The sequence below is a fragment of the Gekko japonicus genome, unplaced genomic scaffold, assembly GCF_001447785.1.
Source record: "Gekko japonicus isolate JY-2015 unplaced genomic scaffold, Gekko_japonicus_V1.1 scaffold3938, whole genome shotgun sequence".
In the NCBI taxonomy this organism is placed as follows: domain Eukaryota; kingdom Metazoa; phylum Chordata; class Lepidosauria; order Squamata; family Gekkonidae; genus Gekko; species Gekko japonicus.
Window position 1 is genome coordinate 27515 of NW_015173806.1, and position 19961 is coordinate 47475.

Sequence of the window (19961 nt, forward strand, 5' to 3'; positions counted from 1 at the left end):
TAAACTTTTTATAGTCAAATCAGAGAATCCACAGTTTTATATTTCTTTTTCTTCATCGTCGAAGCTTCTTCTTTTCTTCTAATGGTGTTAACCAAAGCAATTAGTATGTTAGTATTGTCCTTCTGGTATCAGTTTATTCTTCCAAAGTAGAGTCCAATAAAAAAAGAGAAAAATAGCAGTTTTTAAGTTTTAGAGTTTTTCGCACTTTTCCCATACATTTCTAAAAAGCTGTAAGTATAGTTAGTTTTTCGCACTTTTCCCATACATTTCTAAAAAGCTGTAAGTATAGTTAGTTTTTCGCACTTTTCCCATACATTTCTAAAAAGCTGTAAGTATAGTTAGTTTTTCGCACTTTTCCCATACATTTCTAAAAAGCTGTAAGTATAGTTAGTTTGTACAGATCTCTTGTTTGTCTATTTAAGGCCATGATCTGATTATCCTTAGGAACTGTAGCAACATAGCTGAGAAATGATGGTTCTAGAGACTTTTATACCATTCAGTGAGGACATTTTCCAGTGACTTTGAGCTGATGTCCACTGCATAGGGCAACAGAATTGTACTGAGAGGTGTAGAGAAATAGTTATTTGCATATGGCCAGTCTCCAAGAGACGATTAATCATTTTCATAATGTTTTCTTTAAATAGCCAGCTAACAGAGAATGTGAGCAGAGACTTGAACCTTGGTCTTCCAAGCTTCGGTCTAACACTTTAACCACAATACCACTCTGGTAGTGCTGAGAACTTTGAACCTTCTAAATCACTGGAGTGCTTAGAATGCAAGGGTGGGGGGGGGAACCTCTATATCTATACTGCATACATCCCCCCGTGGAGCTCAGTGCTGCCATTAACAACTTCATTTTCATGCCCTATTACAGAATAGCCTCAAAAAAATAAACAGTCGCATCCTTAGCCACAGTCCCACCAATGAAAACTGCCCTCATTCGATAGGTCAAACCCTGAAACCAGTTAAAGCTTGCAGCCCATCTGCCAGAGATGCTCTGAACTGCATTTGCTGTCTCTCTTCTGTTCTCTTTCGCAAGGTGATATTCTGACAGCCTTAGCCCCATTTCAGCAATACGGGAATAATAATATCCTCCTACATTACAAGCTTGTAAGGATTCCTGCAGTGAAGTTTATGAAAGTGGTTTGAACACTCAGAACTTTACCACATGTGTGAAGTGTTAGTAACGTCATAGTTATTATTCAGTCCTCTACGTTAAGGGTGGGAGTCAGTTTTTAGACTTTTGCTAAAAGCATTCATAAGCTAACTTTGCCCCCTTCATCCTTTTATTTCTTCTCTTGCAGAACTGCCTCTTTGTGCATTAGTTAAGTTCCTCCTGACCCTCAGCATTCTCTGGTTGTTATACCGGGATGTAAGAAAATACCTGCTGTTTCCAAATGTTCCTACTCAGACCTGTTCTTTGAGCCATTGAGCAGGTAAGCAACTTCCCAATGTTATGACAGCTGGTGTTGTTCTGACAGGCCTGCCAGGGGACTTGGCATTGGGGCAGGTCTGGCTGCGTGGGAAAGCGAGATTCTAGGTGAATGGGGAACCTGTGTAGGGCAAAACACATCCCTGGGTTTGGCCCAGGGAACTGGATAACACATTCTGCAGTATGCCACCACTGATTTCCTGATTGCGTCCTCTTTCTGTCCGATTCAACATCATTGAGGCTGCGGTCACACACACTAGATAATCCACTTTCAGTCCGCTTTCGGTGCATTGTCCAACTGGGTTTTGCTGTGTTAACTGGCAAAATCCAGTTGGGAAGTGCATTGAAAGTGGATTATTTCGTGTGTGTGAGACCACAGCCTGAATGGAATGGGAATCCCTTCCTTAGGAACCAGGAGAAGTGGCTAAAGCTTCCTGGGGAAAACAGTTTTCATTCTCTCGCCAGGCACAGCATAACACAACACCCCATGGCAGCATGACTTTTCTTGGTGGTGGAAAACGCTGTCAAGCTGCATCTTGACTTACAGTGTCCCTGTAGAGTCTTCCGTGGTGAGAGACAAGCAGAGGTGGTTTGCCATCGCTTGCCTCCGCACAGCAGCCCTGGGCCTTCACTGGCCGTCTCTCACGCGAGTATTAGTCAGGGCCAGCCCTACTTCGCTTCTGAGATCTGATGAGTCTGTGCTAACCTGGGCCATCCGGTCAAGGCATGACCTTCTTATGTGTCTGCATAGCATAGGTCCTGCTTCAGACCTAGTAGGGCAGCCCTGTACAATGTGTGCTCCACCACATGACCTTTTGCATGCAGCACCTGCCAGGGTCTACATGCACTTCATTTTTTGGCTGCTTACATTTCTGCAGAAACAGAGGATGTCAAGTACCTGTCAGGCTACAATATGTGACTGGAGGCCTGCGTTCCTTTTGGAGTGTGGCGATGGCGGTGGGGGGGGGTGTCCACAAGTTGGACGGGCCTGTATTAGAGCATGACAGAATAAAAATCTATGGTGATTTTGCATGGATTGTATCTTAGTATATGTCTTTTTCTGAGCCTGCAACACATAAATGTTAACCACTGAAATGAGTGCCTTTAACCAGTAGAACAGGGCTAGCTAGCAGAACGGGAGATTATTTAGAATAATGCAACACAGAATTTGCTTATTGTGCGAAGGGCAATTTTTCATGGAAATAATTACTGTGCATAGAGTATAAATACTTTTGAAAGTTTGTTGGCCGGCAGGATGTAACCTCCCCAAAGGTGTGTGCTTGTAATGAACAGAAGCAGCAAAAGTGTGTATTGTGATCTACAGCTATATTTTCTATTCTAATTCCAACCTATACCGTTTTGGGGCAGGGATAGAGATTTTGCTGACAAATCAGAAATTCTTCAGATCTCGCAGCCAATCTTTTTAATTAACTATTTCTCCACAAACTATACTAAGTGGTTTCTCTGTCCCTTTGTTGAGCTACAGCTGGTGTGTTTTTATTCTTTACTAAGGCAGAAAGAAAGGTTGGCAAGAGGAGGGCAAAAGTGACCAAGGTTCTAAAACGGTAGTTGTTGCTCTGCAGTTCACAGAGAGCCATGTTCACATCCATGCCTGGCATGAGGCCTGCTGTGCCTCAGGAAGGCTCATAGCTTACCTGTTTCTGTGGATGTAGCTGTTTCATGGTGGTGGCCACCTATCAACCTGGTGGAAGGGGAGGGGCCATGGCTCAGGGGCAGAGCATCTGCTTGGCATGCAGACGGTCCCAGGTTCCATCTGCGGCATCTCCAGTTAAAGGATCTAGCAGTAGGTGATGCAAAACGCCTCTGCGTAAGACCCTGGAGAGTCGCTGCCAGTCTGAGTACACAATACTGACCTTGATGGACCCATGATCTGATTCAGTAGAAGGCAGATCCATGTGCTCACGTATGCTTGCAAGGCCTCAGTAGCAAGGGCCTTGCCCACTTTCCTGAAACATGGAACAGGTGCCACATCGGGGAGCGATGCTTAGAAGAGCTACATAGGGTTCCAAAGCCAATGGGTATCACTGCCCTAGAACCTCAGACTTTGTGTCTTAGAGACAAATGCTAGTGCCTGGCAGGTTGTGAATGGAGCTTAGTGGCACCTGGAGAGGCAGGGACAAATCTTAGCTACACCTCATGGTTCCTCAGTAGAATGAAACGGACATGGGAGGAAAGCTGAAAGTTCTCACCAAGCCAGACAGAAAATGGTCTGCCTCACCAGAGATTTTATCCCTCCTCCTGGAGAACTTCAGGACAGGCCTAAAAACCTGAAATTTGAAACTGAATCCTGAAGACCTGAAAACTGGGGGTGAGAGGATGGGGCGGGGGGTGGGTGGGGAAGTAGTAGAACAAACCTACATCTGGTATTTCTTGTTGCCTATATGTTGCAAAAATTTAAGGATCACTTAGTTTGCAAGGTACTAATTTTGTCCTTTAAAGCCCTACATGGCTTGGGACCAGGATGTTAACACAACTGTGTGATAGTTGCTGCAATATTTAACATGTCCTTTCTTTGGAATTGGAATGGAGATTTAGCATTTCCAGTCTGTGGGCCATTGTTTTGTTTTCCATATTTCTTGGCATATTCTTGTTCAAATTTCGATGGACTGAGTTTCTGTACCTTGAAATAGCTCTATTGATATCCCATCAGCTCCTTATGACTAATTGCTTTAAGTACAGCTTTCACTTCACTTTCTAAAAGTGCATGTTCTTCTTCAAAAGAATCTTCTTTGAAGGAGTCTGTTTTCCTTTCGTGTTTTCTGTGTAGTTCTTCAGTGCATTGCACCCATCTTATCTTTATTTTGAACATGTGGAAGAAGGTGGTCCTTCAGATACCCTGGTCCCAAGCCACACAGGGCTTTAAAGGACAAAATGAGTATCTTGAATTAGGCTCAGGAGAGGATTGGTAGCCAGTATAGTTGCTGTAGTATTGGGGACATATGCTCCGAATAGCTGGTCCTGACAAGCAGTCTAGCCACAGCATTCCGCACTAGCTGCTGCTTCCAAACTCTTCAAGTGTAGCCCCAAGTAGAGCTCACTGCAGTAGTCCAGTCCAATGTTCCCTCCAAGCTGTGGAGTCTTGTGAGCAAAAGTTCTCCTTTGTGAGCTACTGGCATTAAAGTTGTGAGCGAGCAATTTGGCTACTGCATAAATTACTTTGCCATGGAGCCATCCTTCCTGAGCTAAGAGAAAAATGTGTGAGCTGGAGGCTAAAAAACTGTGAGCTAGCTCACACTAACTCAGCTTAGAGGGAACACTGGTCCAGTCTAGGTGTAACTAAGGCATGGCTCACAATGGCTAGACCTGACTGACTCAGGGGGCAGCATAGCTGACCCGACTGCTGGAGCTGGGCAAATGTCACAGTAGCCACCTGATTTTCTAAGGTGACCACTGTGTCAAGCAGCATTCCCAAGCCGTGAACCTGCCTTTTCCAGGGGAGTGTAACTGGTGGCTAAGGAAGGACAGAACAAGATGCAAAGAGAGATTTGGAGCTGGACCGGGGCAAATGTTTCCTTGTGGTTTGTTATGATGGAGAGTACTGGCAACTCCATATTTTATGGAAACCTCCAGTTCCTGGTGCATCCTCACTTGGACAAGTGAATGGTGTTCAGCTTTGTGAGCTGAAAGTTGTGCAGGTGTCGGGTGTCTGTGGAGGCACTGCCAAACATCATAACCGTCTTGGCTCGTTTTATAGGGCTGTCGTAAAAATTATTGGGAACGTGTGTGAAATGCTTTAAATGTTTGACTTGCCCCTGTAAAAGATAGTGATATGAGTAAATCCAGTAAATACAATTCTGCCTTTCTGTTGGTCAAGAAGAAGTCTCTTGTTTTCTCTATGGGGTCTGGATTTAGCATTTAACATGCCACGTTTTAAAAACTTTGTTTCAGCTCTATTTCAGATTTCTGTAATCCAAACCCTATTGCATTGCTTATTGGATGTCCTGTCATGTTGATCATATTCACTTACACTGTTTGATCCACCTTGAGTCTCAGTGAGAAAAGCAGACTATAAATAACATTCAAAAAATGTGAGTCTAGTGGCACCAGTTATAAGCTTTTCTGTGCATGCACATGAAAGCTTGTGCCCAGAATTAAACTTTGTTGGTCTTAAAGGTGCCTCTGGACTCGAGCTTTGATCTGTTGCCTCAGACCATCAGGGCCACCCACCTGAATAAAAAAAAGTTGGGACGCTCCGAAACTCACCCCACAATAGTGAGCTGTTCTGTTTGTTTGTCTTTCTCTGTGTCGTGTGTAACCACTTGCTTGTTCACGAGATTTCTCTGTCTGGGAAACAGGCAGCATATTGCAAGAGTTTACCGTGGAAACTCCAGCTATTAGCAGTAAAATTGGAGGTTTCTTATCAGCGTTCCCATAGTTAGTCAGGAAGTTGCCTCTCCTAACAAGCTTTCATTGAGGTTAGCCACTATTTATGTGTGTGTCTGTAATTTTGCAGGGCTCTTTTTGTAGAAAAAGCCCAGCAGGAACTCATTAGCATAATAAGCCACACCCAACAGCAAAACTCATTAGCATATTAGGCCACACCCTGACAGCACCGCTTATTAGCACATTAGGCCACACCCCCATGTTACCAGAAGTGTGGTCATCCAGCCACACCCACCTTTCCTTTCTTATTCTGTTTACCTTGTTTGTTGTCAAAACCCAGGGCTTTTTTTGTAGCAGGAACTCCTTTGCATGTTAGGCCACACACCCCTAATGTAGCCAATCCTAATGAGTTTCTGCTATTGGGTGTGGCCTATTATGCTAATGAGTTTCTGCTGGGCGTGGCCAACTCGGGAGCCAGCCGGAACTCCGTTCCTGTGCGTTCCTGCCCAAAAACAGCCCTGCTTTTGAGCCAGTCTACGTCTGCCCATCAGTCTCTGATTTTGGCGTATTTACTTCCTTCACTATGTTTCCCCCCTGAATTAAACCCAAACACATGGTGACCATATAAACTAAGCTTGTTATTCCAGTTTGGTCCTAGCATCTTTTAAACACCTTTATTATGTTGTATGCCAATCTGCTGCTCGCCCTCTATCTATATGTATGGACTGGTAACTTCCATTTCAATGTATCTGAAGAAGCGTGCGTGTACCAGAAAGCTTATACCTTTAATAAAACTTTGTTGGTCTTAAAAGGTGCCAGAGAGGTAAGGGACTGATTCTGTGTACATAGATTTGCAAAGGAACAATGGGATTAAGGTCTTTTTCTCTGTATGTTTATTTTATAACATGTTTGTTGTGAAAAAGAGGCATGTATTCTCTGCAGACCCAAATTCACAGTTTTGAGAACTGTAAAACCCAGCCTCTGTGATAATACCTTATAGATAGAAAAACTGCCCAGTAATCTTACAGAAACCTCTGGAAGAGCATGACATTGTGAATGGTTTAATGGAATTCATTTATCAAAAAATTTAAACATTGCATGAATATACGGCCTCATGCTTCATAATTAAAAACTAACCCTTATTTCATGATTAATAACCTTTGGACTCTAATGTATCTTAAATAGAAAACTACCTTTTAGATGAATTTTTCCTCAAAAAGCATTTTAATTTTTTAAAAAACCAATTTAAATTTTAAAAAATCTGATTTAAATTTTAAAAATCCACCTTGTTGGAGAGTAATGATGTTTTAAAATAAATATTTGTGTAGGTGATCTAGCTTCACTAAATATTTGCACTGGATTTGAGTTCAGAATTGTGCATTGGAGGGCTGGAGGATGTAGCGTTGCTAGGGACTTTTCAGGGTTTTTTTAAACAAAACGTGAGAATGGAAATTCTCAGGATGCCACAATCCACACCCAGTACTTAAATCCAGTTTTACATGGTTAGTAGGTGGAAGGACGGAAAATGCGTGGTTTATCTTAAGAGTAACAAGTCAGACTCTTGTTTGAATATGTTAGTAGCAGATTGCTTTGTTGTGGTCATAGGGAGTGGTATGTATTTTCTCTGAACACGAGCTATCTCTGGCTTGCTTTCAGATGTACTGAATCCTTTCTTGTAAACCTTTTAGGAGAGGAAGGGGTCGGAGGACCCTCCCCCTCGGACACAGCGCTTCAGTACATCATTTCGGAAATGACATCTTGAAAAGCAACCAGTGGTTGTCATTTGTTTAAACATGTTGGTCTCATTCTTATGGCTTGCTTTATGATTTGAGCTTAAGCGGTTTCTTAGGCAAGTAGCAAATTTGTGTGGTAGAGAGAGAGAGCGAGAGAGCGAGAGAGAGAGAGAGCACACTGTCATGTGGTAAGACCTCAGTAGTTACGAAACTTCCATACGTCACGTTCAGTGGGCAGATTTCCCCCACTATTGGCTTCATCTCCAGTTACAAGTGGGTGGGAGGAGAAACCTGTGAGAATTCAGTATCGGAAGAAGCCTTTGAAAGGACAGGTGGAGCAGCCATATCGAACAAGGATCTTCATTTGGGTGGGGACAGAGATAAACTTTTGGCAACTTTCTTGTCCCCCCCTAAAAAAAATGTGTAACAAGCCTCCGTAAGAAGTTCAGCTTAAAAAAAACTGGAGAAATTATTAACCACAATTTATAACGTCAGAGTTGATCTGATTAAAGGTTTGTTTTCTTGCTGGCAGAGGTGTGTTCTGTAGAGACTGGTTCTCTCTTCTTCTTTTTTTCCCTTAAGTTTCATTTTTGAACAGCAAACGGAGAAGGTGCCGCTGCCTCCGCTGCGTGTGTGTGTGTTGTAAAAAGGATGGTGTTTCTCTAGCTGCCACACGCACACATTTGACCATGAGGACTCTTCGCAGGTTGAAGTTCATGAGTTCGCCCAGCCTCAGTGATCTGGGCAAGAGAGAGCAGGCAGCCTTGGATGAGCGGGGAACCCAGCAGCGACGGGCCTGCTCCAACGCCACCTGGAACAGGTAGGATCTTGCATGACCTTCCCCGGTCTCTCACTCCTTGCCTGGAATCCTTTCCTAATAGGTGTTAGCTTCAGAACGTTTATTTCCTGCTCAGATTCGTGTGGTTTTTTAAAAATGAAGTTATAAACGGCTTTGGATTTTTTTGTGGTTGTTCTGATTTTTGTTTGGAAGATGCATGCAGTGCCAGTTTTCTGTTTACAAGGAACTTTAACATGAGGATCATTCGCAGAAGCGATCCCACACTTCTGATGTCCATATCCTACCAGCTCAGCACATTTCATTCCGCTCCCGGTACAGAGGGCTTGTACACCTTTAAACTTGGCACAGGAGGCAGATTTTCAGTAGGCGTGGCTTTTCCCAGCACAGGGTTATAGTAGTGGGAAAGAAGCACACCTGGTGTGATATTTTCTCCTGTGCAGTTTTGAAAGGTACAGCATCCTTTGGAACAGCGGCAGAAATGAAAAAGGCGAGGCTATCCGTCTTAACTCCGTCTTCGGAAAGCTTAACCTGCAATATTTCTGTGCATCAGACTGCTGTTAGGTAGAGAAGCCGCTTCGGTAGACGTGAGGTGAACCTACATGGGGCTTGTACATAAGCAAAGTTTTCTCTGCCTAGGCAATCACAAAAGACAAAAGATGTCACTGTCTCTTATGTTCCAGACCAGGGTGTAGCATAGAATTCACAGCATACTATTTCATCCTTATGAATAGAGACTTCAGATAGTTTGGTCCACTTTATTTGTAGGGTTTCATTGCAGAGAAAGATATACAGCTTTCCATGATTCTGTGACCAGTTAAAATCCTGCAGTAGACTACAGACGTTTGCATTTAGGTTACATATGAAACGCCCGAGCTTGCAGGAAACAGACACGAACAATGGTTAGCAAATACTCTTGAGCAAGAACTTGCACATCCTCCCATGTTAACCAACACTTTAAATTAAACCATAATTGAGAAGCATCTGTTATGTCCTCTGGTTTCCAAGGAAATGCCCCAGTTCCTCAATAGGTAATGTCATCATCTGTTGCATGGCCAGTGGAGTTCCTTTTGAACAAGCTGTATCTCCAGTACAGAGCAAACTTTGATTGTAATCGACAGCAAACTTGGTATGCTTGACAGAAATTTTCAGTATCCTGCAAGGCTTTCTGTACGCAACACTAGAAGTGCCTGGCTTTAGGGGTCAGCCAAGTCCGGAGGTCAGAGGCCTTATATCTTAAATGAATCCGCAAGCAAAGGGTTATACATCCAGATGGACTTGCCATGTCTACTTCCCTTTTCCTGCACTGGTGTAACAAGCGTGTTTGGCAGAAGATTGCTACCTCTTTATTACGAACCAGTCTTTCCTCTGTATCTGCTAAATTTTTTGAGATGAGGTTGAATCAGTGGCAGAGGAGCAAGTCCAGCTGTAGTTTGGGTCTAGCAGTTCGAAAGCAAGAAATTGCACGCAGGCTCATTCCTTGACATCTCCGGTAAAATGACATCAGTTAGCAGGTGATATGAAATGCCTCTGAGACCCTGGAGAGCTGCTTCTATTCAGTTCAATCAGCCTTTATTGGCACATAAAAATTAAGATAAGCAAGATACAGAAGGAATAAATATAAGGTTATATTACAGTACCATTAGATGATATCCTCAATTATTTCTGAAAATTCTCCTGGCGCAGCCTGCCACCTTCTCAGTTATATCAGAGGCAGGATCATTCAGAAGGCAGCATACCTTGTAGGAACTGGAGAAGCCCATCACATTAGCTGCAATAGAGCCTAAATATTTAAAATGAATATCTACATGGAAAGAACAGTAAAGGAAAACATATGGGATTGTCTCAATGCAGTTGGTGTTACAAGGACAATGCCTGGCCGAATAGGCTGTCTTTCAAAATCTGCCGTATAAAATCGCAGACTGCATGGCATTAAATCTAGCTAAAGAAAAAGCTCTGCGTTGTGGTGGTGCTCGTAGAGAATATAGATATGGGGCCACCATGACCTCCTGTCAGTGGGATCTCCAAACTCAAAGGAGAGCCAGTTTTATTAGCTGCACTAAATAGGTTTTGGAGTTCAATATCCAGAATTCTGCATTTGATCATGATACGCACCCATTGACAGGACCATAGACAATGAGTCCAGAGGTGTACCCATAGCAGTGATTTTCCCCTCAATACAACCTAACCAGCTAGACATTTCAGATTCTGAGAGCATTTGATGGAAAGGACTCAAGGAATCGGAGTTAGAGCTGCTTCTAATCGGAGTAGACAGCACTGGCCCTGATAGATCAATGGTCTTACTCTGCCTAAGGGAACATCATGTGTTCCACTGGCCAGGGGTGGTGGCCAGTGGGCCTTTGGCGGGCCAAGAAGTAGAACCTCGAAGATTTATTAGTAGGTGGGACCTGGAAGATCATGGTATGGGATTGATATTTTTTTAAAAACAGTGATATACTCCGGGATGAAAATACCTGGTTTATTCAAGAAGATGCCTGATACCGAACCAAAGGCAAATACTGAATAATGGGTGAAATACTAGATGGTTAGCAATCCCGGACTGTGCTCTGGCAATTCTTTCAATTGATGCAGTGCTGTTTCTTGGCCCCTCCTGAAATGGGTGGGGAGTGGTAGGCTGTTGGAAATTCCACACTCCCAGCATGCCTTTTCTCTGTAGGGATTTCCCGTTGCATCCCAAACTGAAAAGAACCTGTCAGATTAAATAGAAGCGGATGCCAAGTTTCGGCTATGTAAATTTTGACTTTATAACTTCATAACATCCTCAGCTTTCTCACGAACCTCCAAAAGAACGTAAAATGCCCACTAGTCTGTACAAGACAATAAATTGCAAACATCAGCTTAATTACACATCTCCCAGCTTCATTAAAGCTCGCTATATTTGCATAGTGCTAAAATGACTCAGTAGGGGCTGCGGTGGCTCAAGTGGTTAAGACGCTGAACTGCAAACCTGAAGGTTGGCAGTTCGGCAGTTCGAGACCCGAGTGCCGCATGACGGAGTGAGCTCCTGTCTCTGGTCCTAGCACCTGCCAACCTAGGAGTTCGAAAGCAAGACATTACAAGTAGATAAACAGGTACCACTTCAGTGGGAAGGTAACAGCGTTCCGTGCACCTCGGCATTTAGTCATGCTGGCCACATGACCATGGAAATGTCTTTGGACAGCGCTGGCTCTTCGGCTTGGAAACGGAGATGAGCACCACATCCCCAGAGTCGGATTCGACTGGCTTTCGAGCGAGGGAAACATTTACTAAAATGACTCATGTGCCTTTTTTGTTGTTGGATTATTGTTTTGCTGTGGCAGGAATGGGGCTGAATTCAGCCCATAAAATAATGACTATAACAGGGTTTCTGGCTTCTAATAAAAATGCTATATTAGTGGCACCTATCTCCCTATACATTAGCAAAAATATACCAAGGGGCTAATGGGGACTGTTGGGTATGTGGGGCTACCAATGCCAATTTTATACACATCTGGTGGGAGTGTAGAACAGCAGACTTCTAGAATATGATTGCTACAGTTATCTCTAAAGGGATAAGGAAAGAGCTTACCATTATCCCCTAAGGGTTTTTTTTTTGTTTAATCATGTAGAATACCCTTCTAACGATGTTTGTGAATTTGTTCTTAATGACATCACATCTGCAAGTGCAAGGCTAATTATTTTCTCAGAATTGGAAGAAGAGCATAGTCCCAAAGAAAAAGGGATTGGTTAGAGAAATTAAGAACATAAGAACGTAAGAGACGCCAATGTTGGATCAGGCCAAAGGCCCATCCAGTCCAACACTCTGTTACACAGTGGCCAAAAATACCAGGTGCCATCAGGAGGTCCAGCAGTGGGGTAGTAGAATGTACTCATCTGTGCAAACTAACTTGTCTGCTGCATGGCCAAATGTCTGATAAATTTGGAAAATGGAATGCTGTCCTAACCCTAACCCTAGAATGAGAAGTTAATTTTGAGCTTGTATAATTGATGCTTTATAATAGCTTTGTAGTCTGTATTCCAGAACTTTTGTTTGTGTTAGTGTTATTTCTATATTTTTAATTGAAAATAAACTTTTTAAAAAGATAGCTGCTGTGGGCAGGATTAATCTGTAGCATTGGAGGAGTGGAGAGAGGTGGCAATGTGGAAATACGAGCCATATAGATCTTAATAAATAGGTGGACTGAAACAGGGAAATATAGTAGCAGTGTAGACAACCCAGGCATTTTACTCATGATTTGTGTAGGCCAAAGTCATACTCTCCTCTCCAGATTGCATGTAGAAGTTAGCTTGGGAGTCAAGCAACTGCCATAGAGCTCTGACCTAGTCTTCCTCAGAGCCACACTGCCTCCGTGCTCTGCATGCTGTGGGAGCGTTTCTGGAATCCCACAGCTCCCCTTCCAACAGCCTGTACATTCCCCAAGTTCCCCAGAACGGTTCTTTCCTGCTTCTGTAGTGAGTTGCTGGGGGAGGCAAGTTGTGAGTGATCCTCTTCAAAGGTCGAGGTGAGTGTGGTTGAACAAGTACCTTGAACTTGTTTTAGTGCTAAATGGGGTTCCATGGCTAGATAATCACTCAGAGAAAGGAGGAGGAGGAAGAGGAGGAGAAGAGATTGGATTTACCCCCCGCCCTTCACTACCCAAACGTATCTCAGAGTGGCTTACAAACTCCTTCCCCTTCCCCTCCCCACAACAGACACCCTGTGAGGTAAGTGGGGCTGAGAGAGCTCTTGACAGAAACTGCTCCTTTTCAAGAACACCTCTGACAGAACTATGGCTTGCCCAAGGTCATCCAGCCAGGTGCAAGTGGAGGAGTGGGGGAATCAAACCCGGTTCTCCCAGATCAGAGTCCACACACTTAACCACTACACCAAACTGGGAGTACAAGGTAGATGAGGATTTCTTTAAAAAAAAGAGAGAGAGAGAGAGAGAGAGACGTACGTACGTTCTAATGGAACAATCACAAAATAATATCTATTACCAAAAACAGAAGCCATCTAAAGAAGCCAGTTTGGTTGATAAAGCTTTTAAGCTATTATTTATATTGTTGTTTTAGCTACTGCATTTTACGTAAGCGGCCCTGAGCCTGCTCCACTGGGGAGGGCAGGGTATAGATCGAATAAATGAATAAATAAATAATAAAGAGCGAAGAGATGAGCTGAAAATCAAGAAGAACATCAAAGAAATGGGAAGAAGGCAAAGTCACCAGGAACATCTACAGACAAGTCGCCAGACAAGTCTTGTAGAGACGATTACCGGAAAGCTGAAGCTCCCATTTTTATTTACTTTATTTTATTTATATCCTGCCTTTCACCCCTATGAGGACCCCAGAGTGGCTTACATCATTCTCTGATCTTCTGTTTGATCCTCACAACGACCCTGTGAGGTAGGTTAGGCTGAGAGTCACCCAGCAAGCTTCCATGGCACAAGCAGGGAATTGAAGCTGGATTTCCCAGGCACTAACCACTACACCGCTCTGGCTCTCAAACGAGAGGTTAGATGCAGGCCAGATGGGAGTACGATCAAGTGGAGTCACAGCTGGAGGGAGAGCCAAACTCAGAATGGGCTCATCGGTGGCATTTCACACGACTGGAAGAGGGTTTTGAGTGAGCAACCACAGGACTCTGTCTTGGGCCCAATGTTCCCTCTAAGATGTGGAGTCTTGTGAGCAAAGGTTCTGCTTGGTGAGCTTCCGGCATTAAAGTTGTGAGCCAGTGATTGGGCTGCTGCATCAATTAGTTTGCTCTGGAGCCATCCCTTCCTGAGTGAAGGCACAAATCTGTGAGCTGGAGGCTAAAAAACTGTGAGCCGGCTCACCCTGACTCAGCTTAGAGGGAACACTGCCTGCAATGTTCCCTCTAAGATGCGGAGTCTTGTGAGCAAAGGTTCTGCTTGGTGAGCTGCCGGCATTAAAGTTGTGAGCAAGCAATTTGGCTGCTGCATCAGTTAGTTTGCTCTGGAGCCATCCCTTCCTGAGCGAAGGCAAAAATCTGTGAGCCGGAGGCTAAAAAACTGTGAGCTGGCTCGTACTGACTCAGCTTAGAGGGGACACTGCTTGGGCCCAGTGCATTTTCAGCAGTCTTATCCATGACTCAGATGAAGGGGTGGAGAGAATCCGTACCAAATTTGAGGATGACACAAAACTGGGAGGGTCAGTTTCTAAACATTAGAAATACAATTAATTTATTTGATTCATTTATACCTCCCCTTTCTCCCTGATGGGGACCGAAAGTGACTTACATTGTCCTCATCTCCTCCATTTTATCCTCACAATAACCCTGTGAGGTAATCCAGGCTGAGACTCTGTGAATTATAGGTTGGAAAGCTGACAGAATGAAGATCGGCCAAGTGAAATAACATTGTGTTTAGGCAAAAGGAGTCATATGAACAGTTATAAGATGAGGGATATCTGCTATGGCAGTAGAATGTGTGAAAAGGCTCGCAGGATTGCTGTTGATCACAAGTGGAACATCGAGTCAGCAATGTGGTCTGATTATAAAAAAAAGAAAAAAGGATTACTGTAAATTCAGGCTGCATTAATAGAAGCATAGCATCCAAGCCCTGAGACATAATAGAGCCACTCCCCTCCATGATCATCAGACTTCATCTTGAATACTGCTATAGGTCAAGTTTTGGTGCCACACTTAAAAAAATTATAGGAAGATGGGGATAGTTCAGAGGAGATAGACCAAGAACTCCTGCTATTTGTTATTCACCTGCTGTTGTCATTTGCCTGCTGTTGTCATTTGACATCTTAAATCAGCCCACTTTACAATAAATAGGACTGATGGACTCCCATTCTAGCTGTATCTGAAGAAGTGAGCGGTGACTCATGAAAGCTCATACCTGGTCACATATTTTGTTAGTCCTTAAGGTGCTACTGGACTCTTGCTCTTTTCTACTAGTTCACAAAAGAACAGAGAAGATGGTTTTGTCTCCTGACAAAAATATGTAATCCCTCATTAAAATCTGCCTCCATTCCTGAGGACTGGAAGGTAGCTAATGTCACTCCCATCTTTAAAAAGGGTTCCAGAGGAGATCCGGGAAATTACAGGCCAGTCAGTCTGACGTCGATACCGGGTAAATTGGTGGAAACCATTATTAAGGAAAGAATTAGTAGGCACATAGATGAACAAAACCTATTGAGGCAGACTCAACATGGGTTCTGTAAGGGAAGATCTTGTCTCACTAACCTATTAGTGTTCTTTGAGGGGGTGAACAAACATGTGGACAAGGGGGATCCAATAGATATTGTTTACCTTGACTTCCAGAAAGCTTTTGATAAAGTTCCTCATCAAAGGCTCATAAGTAAGCTCAAAAATCATGGGATAAAAGGACAAGTCCTTTTATGGATCAAAAACTGGCTAATTAATAGAAAACAGAGAGTGAGTATAAATGGGCAGTTCTCCCAGTGGAGGGGGGTAAGCAGTGGGGTACCACAGGGATCAGTACTTGGTCCACTGCTTTTTAACTTGTTCATTAATGATTTGGAGTTGGGAGTAAGCAGTGAAGTGGCTAAATTTGCGGATGATACAAAGTTGTTCAGGGTGGTGAAAACCAGTGAGGATTGTGAGGCACTCCAAAGGGATCTGTCAAAGATGGGCAAGTGGGCGTCAACATGGCAAATGGGGTTCAATGTGGCCAAGTGCAAGGTGATGCACATTGGAGCCAAAAATCCTAAATATAAATACACATTGATGGGGTCTGAACTGGCAGAGACTGAGCAAGAGAGAGATCTTGGAGTTGTAGTGGATAACTCACTGAAAATGTCGAGACAGTGTGTGACTGCAATAAAGAAGGCCAATGCTATGCTGGGGATTATTAGGAAGGGTATTGAAAACAGATCAGCCAATATAATAATGCCCCTATATAAATCAATGGTGAGACCTCATTTGGAATACTGTGTGCAGTTCTGGGCACCACACCTTAAAAAGGATATTATAGCTTTGGAAAAAGTGCAGAAAAGGGCAACTCGAATGATAAAAGGGTTGGAACACTTTCCCTATGAGGAAAGGTTAAAGCGCTTAGGGCTCTTTAGCTTGGAGAAAAGACGACTGAGGGGTGACATGATCGAGGTTTATAAGATTATGCATGGGAAAGAGCAGGTAGAGAAAGAGGTACTTTTCTCCCTTTCTCACAATACAAGAACCCGTGGGCACTCCATGAAATTGCTGAGCGGTCGGGTTAGAACGGATAAAAGGAAGTACTTCTTCACCCAAAGAGTGATTAACACATGGAATTCACTGCCACAGGAAGTGGTGGGTGCTACAAGCATGGACGGCTTCAAAAGGGAATTAGATAAGCATATGGAGCAGAGGTCCATCAGTGGCTATTAGCCACAAGGTATAGCTAGGGGCTCTGGGGCAAGTGATGCTCTGTCTTCTTGGTGCTTGGGGGGGGGGTCAACAGTGGGAGGGCTTCTAATGTCCTGGCCCCACTGCTGGACCTCCTGATGGCACTGGTATTTCTGGCCACTGTGTGACACAGAGTGTTGGACTGGATGGGCCTTTGGCCTGATCCAACATTGGCGTCTCTTATGTTCTTATGACAAGAAAACACAAACCATTAGCAGCTCTTTCCTCTAGGTAGTTGGTGGGTTCATATGTACTTGCTCTCCTACTACAGAGGCCCTTCTTATTGCAAGGAGTTACAAGTTCCCAATAGCTGTGGGTTGGGTCAAGTGGGGTGTCCTGTATCTTGCTCATAATATATTGCCAAGGCAGTTGACAATTTGGATGGTGTAGTATAGTGGTAAAGTGCATGGACTCTAATCTGGGAGAACCATCCACTGGTGGACCTCCTGATGGCACCTGGTATTTTTGGCCACTGTGTGACACAGAGTGTTGGACTGGATGGGCCTTTGGCCTGATCCAACATTGGCTTTTCTTAGTTCTTATGATATCTGGAAAACAAATCCTATGAGGCAGATCGAAAGAACTGTTTAGCCAGCATAAGAAAGGGCTGTAGGGAGATCTAATTGTGCTCTTCAGATACCTCGAAGAAGATGGCAGGACTTGTGTTCTGCCTCTCTGGAGGGCAAGGCTTAGACCTAAAGGGCTTAAGTTACAGGAGGGCAGATTTCAGGTGAACATTCTGACAAACTTCCTAGCAGAAAGGGCAGTCTAATAAATGGAACAAATTACCTAGTGGAGAAATAGGCTCTCCTTCTCTGAAGGTTTTCAAGCAGATGCTGGAAAACCATCTGTTGGGGATGCTGTTAGGCCTTCTTACATTGACCAGGGAGTTGGGCTACATGGCATCCAAGCCCGATCCATTTCTAGGACTGGGACTGTGATGTGGGGGAGACGAAGTGTGGGGGCTCCCAACCAAATGACTGTGTGGTAGAGGTGGTAGGTTTAACAAGCTATGGGCCGGAAAATGCGGGGGGGAAGTGTGGCTGTTTGCCCCGGGGCAAAATAACGTGCGGTTGCGTGAGCAGATGTCTCGTGAGGTCCCGCAGAGGTCCCGTAGTTAGGGGGAGGTGCCGATCACAGGACACTCCTGCGGCGCTGCAAAGAAGCGGGGCCGCGGGGCAAACAGGGTTGTGTTTTGTTTTTTTAAACTAAAGTGTGCGCATGCTCCGTTGGGTGCTTGTGCGCATCCGTGGAGACTTGGGGGAAAAAAACCCTTTTTGCGAGGGGACATGGGCGGGTGCCAGAACTACCACCGGAAACTTGATCAGACGCCCGCCCTTGCCCTGCGGTTTCCAGAAACTAGTACCTCGGAGGTACTAGTTTTTTACAGCGCATCTTCGGAGTGAAGCCTCGGGTGAGCCACGGGAGCTCTACGCTTCCCAGATGTGGTGGTGAGATCGCGCCCGGAAAATCCGCCTATCTTCCGTCTCTCTAGCGTGCCTAATGCTCCGTGTGACCGCAGCCTCTATACTGCTTTTGGCTTGTTGGGGAAGCAGGATCGGCTAAAAGAGTCCAACTTTCTTATTAATGGTCTGCAGTGTTGAGCTTCATTGCGGTGGCCTTAGGGGCAGTTCCACATACAAAAATGCTACAATCCTGAAATCCTTAGCCTTAAATTAGCTTAGTACAAAAATGCTACAATCCTTAGTCTTAAATTAGCTTAATACAAAGGAAAAGAGTTGATCTGTCATGGAAGGTTACATTCTGGAACAAAGGAGAATATAATTTTTTTAAAAAATGTTCTTTAATAGGGCAAGACATAAATCCTGCCAAAGTGAAGCAGGATTAGATTAGCAGAGGTCGTTACCATTTCCTGCCTCCTCATTCCTTATGCCCTTTCCCCAAAACAAGAGCAAACTCTCCAGCCTTATTGTTATGTGATATTTTTGTCTGTGTTTTGCTGCTCATGTATCAAATGAATTATACATACAGTTCGGGCCCTAATACTGTGTCACTCTCTAGGGCCCCTGGAACCAGTATTCAAGACATGGCCATGCCAATTGCAGGGTCACGAGAGGCAAGGAGCAGGTTTAGCCCTGGTCACATCCCTGATGGGCATCCCTTTTCCCAGTATAAATGAGTGGGCATCGGGTGGGGCGTTACACTTCAGAACAGCAGACCCGGGAGTCCCATGGCGCCCACCAATACCTTTTCTGGCGTTTGCCAAGTGTTTTTAGAAAGTGGGGTCAGATGGGTTCCTGCCCAGTAGGGGCTCATTATTGGCTTTGGTGATTAAAATAACGTTTCAGTGCCAGCCGCCACTACAGAGTCGGTTTTATTCTCTGACGCCTCTTGTCCCATTAATTTAAAAAATTTATTCGTCTTGTCCCCTGCACTTCAGCTTCCTCTGTGTGTGTGTGTATGTGTGTGGTTGGCTCTGCCTCCCACAGTAGTCATTTTGTGGCCCCCCTCCCGCAGTGGCCTGTTTTGTGGTTTCGCCCACCATCCTGTGTCAGAATTCTAAAAGTGCCCTCAGGTTCAAAAAGGTTGGGGATCCCTACTTTAGAACATAGTTGCCAGAAGGGCAAAACCGTAAGTTCGGTGGTCTTTCTGCTGTGATCCTCGGGAGGAGGCAGCGTCCCTTGTGCCGGTTACATACAGCGGCTCTCAGGAATTGAATCAGTGTGGCCTGGCACTCAGCCACTTGGAAATGGTTCACGCACTGCCTATTAAATGTGAGAACCTGCCCTTCTTCTTACAGTAGAAGATTCCCTCCCGCCCTGGTCTCATTCACTCTCTTTCCTTGCATTAGATTGTTATCTTTGAAAAGATTGGTCATCTTTGAAAATGGACTTTTAAAAATTCAACCATAATGGAAGTACGGATGGGTTCCTGGACTATAAATAAATAGCATGGTCAAAGGGCCAGGAAAAACACAGCGGGAGAGGTAATTATGTAGAAATTCAGGAAAAGCTTAGGCAGCTTAGCGAACCTAGAGAAATGGCAAATTAGTGCCGTTATGAATGGCCTCCGTTGATCACTGTTTTGGGTTGCTTTGGTAATCCAGAATGCCACTTGAAGCATGGGAAGGGGGAATATGGTAGGGCTGCCAATTCCCCCCCGTGGGGCGGATTTCCCCCCGCTTTGGAGGCCCGATTTCCACGCCCACGGAATCAGGCCCCGGGGGAAACCCGACCCCCACGTGCACGTCACAGGCAAGTGACGTTATGACGCCGGGCACGCTGGGGGTGGGGCCACAGCCATTTGAGGGGAAAACTATGTTTTCCCCTCAAATGGCTGTGGCCC

General features: G+C 44.5%; 1 protein-coding gene across 3 annotated transcripts in view; it reads left to right on the forward strand.

Moving 5' to 3' along the window:
* The first annotated feature begins 1306 nt into the window (after positions 1-1306).
* The window catches only part of PRR5 (proline rich 5), a 62296-nt gene continuing 43641 nt past the window's right edge, over positions 1307-19961 (forward strand). For 2 of the 3 annotated variants that reach the window (XM_015423581.1, XM_015423583.1), the window contains exons 1-2: positions 1307-1436; positions 8092-8329. In XM_015423581.1, the coding sequence (XP_015279067.1) occupies positions 8199-8329 (131 nt within the window). In that variant the 5' untranslated portion in view covers positions 1307-1436; positions 8092-8198. The remainder of the gene's footprint in view (positions 1437-8091; positions 8330-19961) is intronic. The other variant, XM_015423582.1, reaches the window with a different exon arrangement.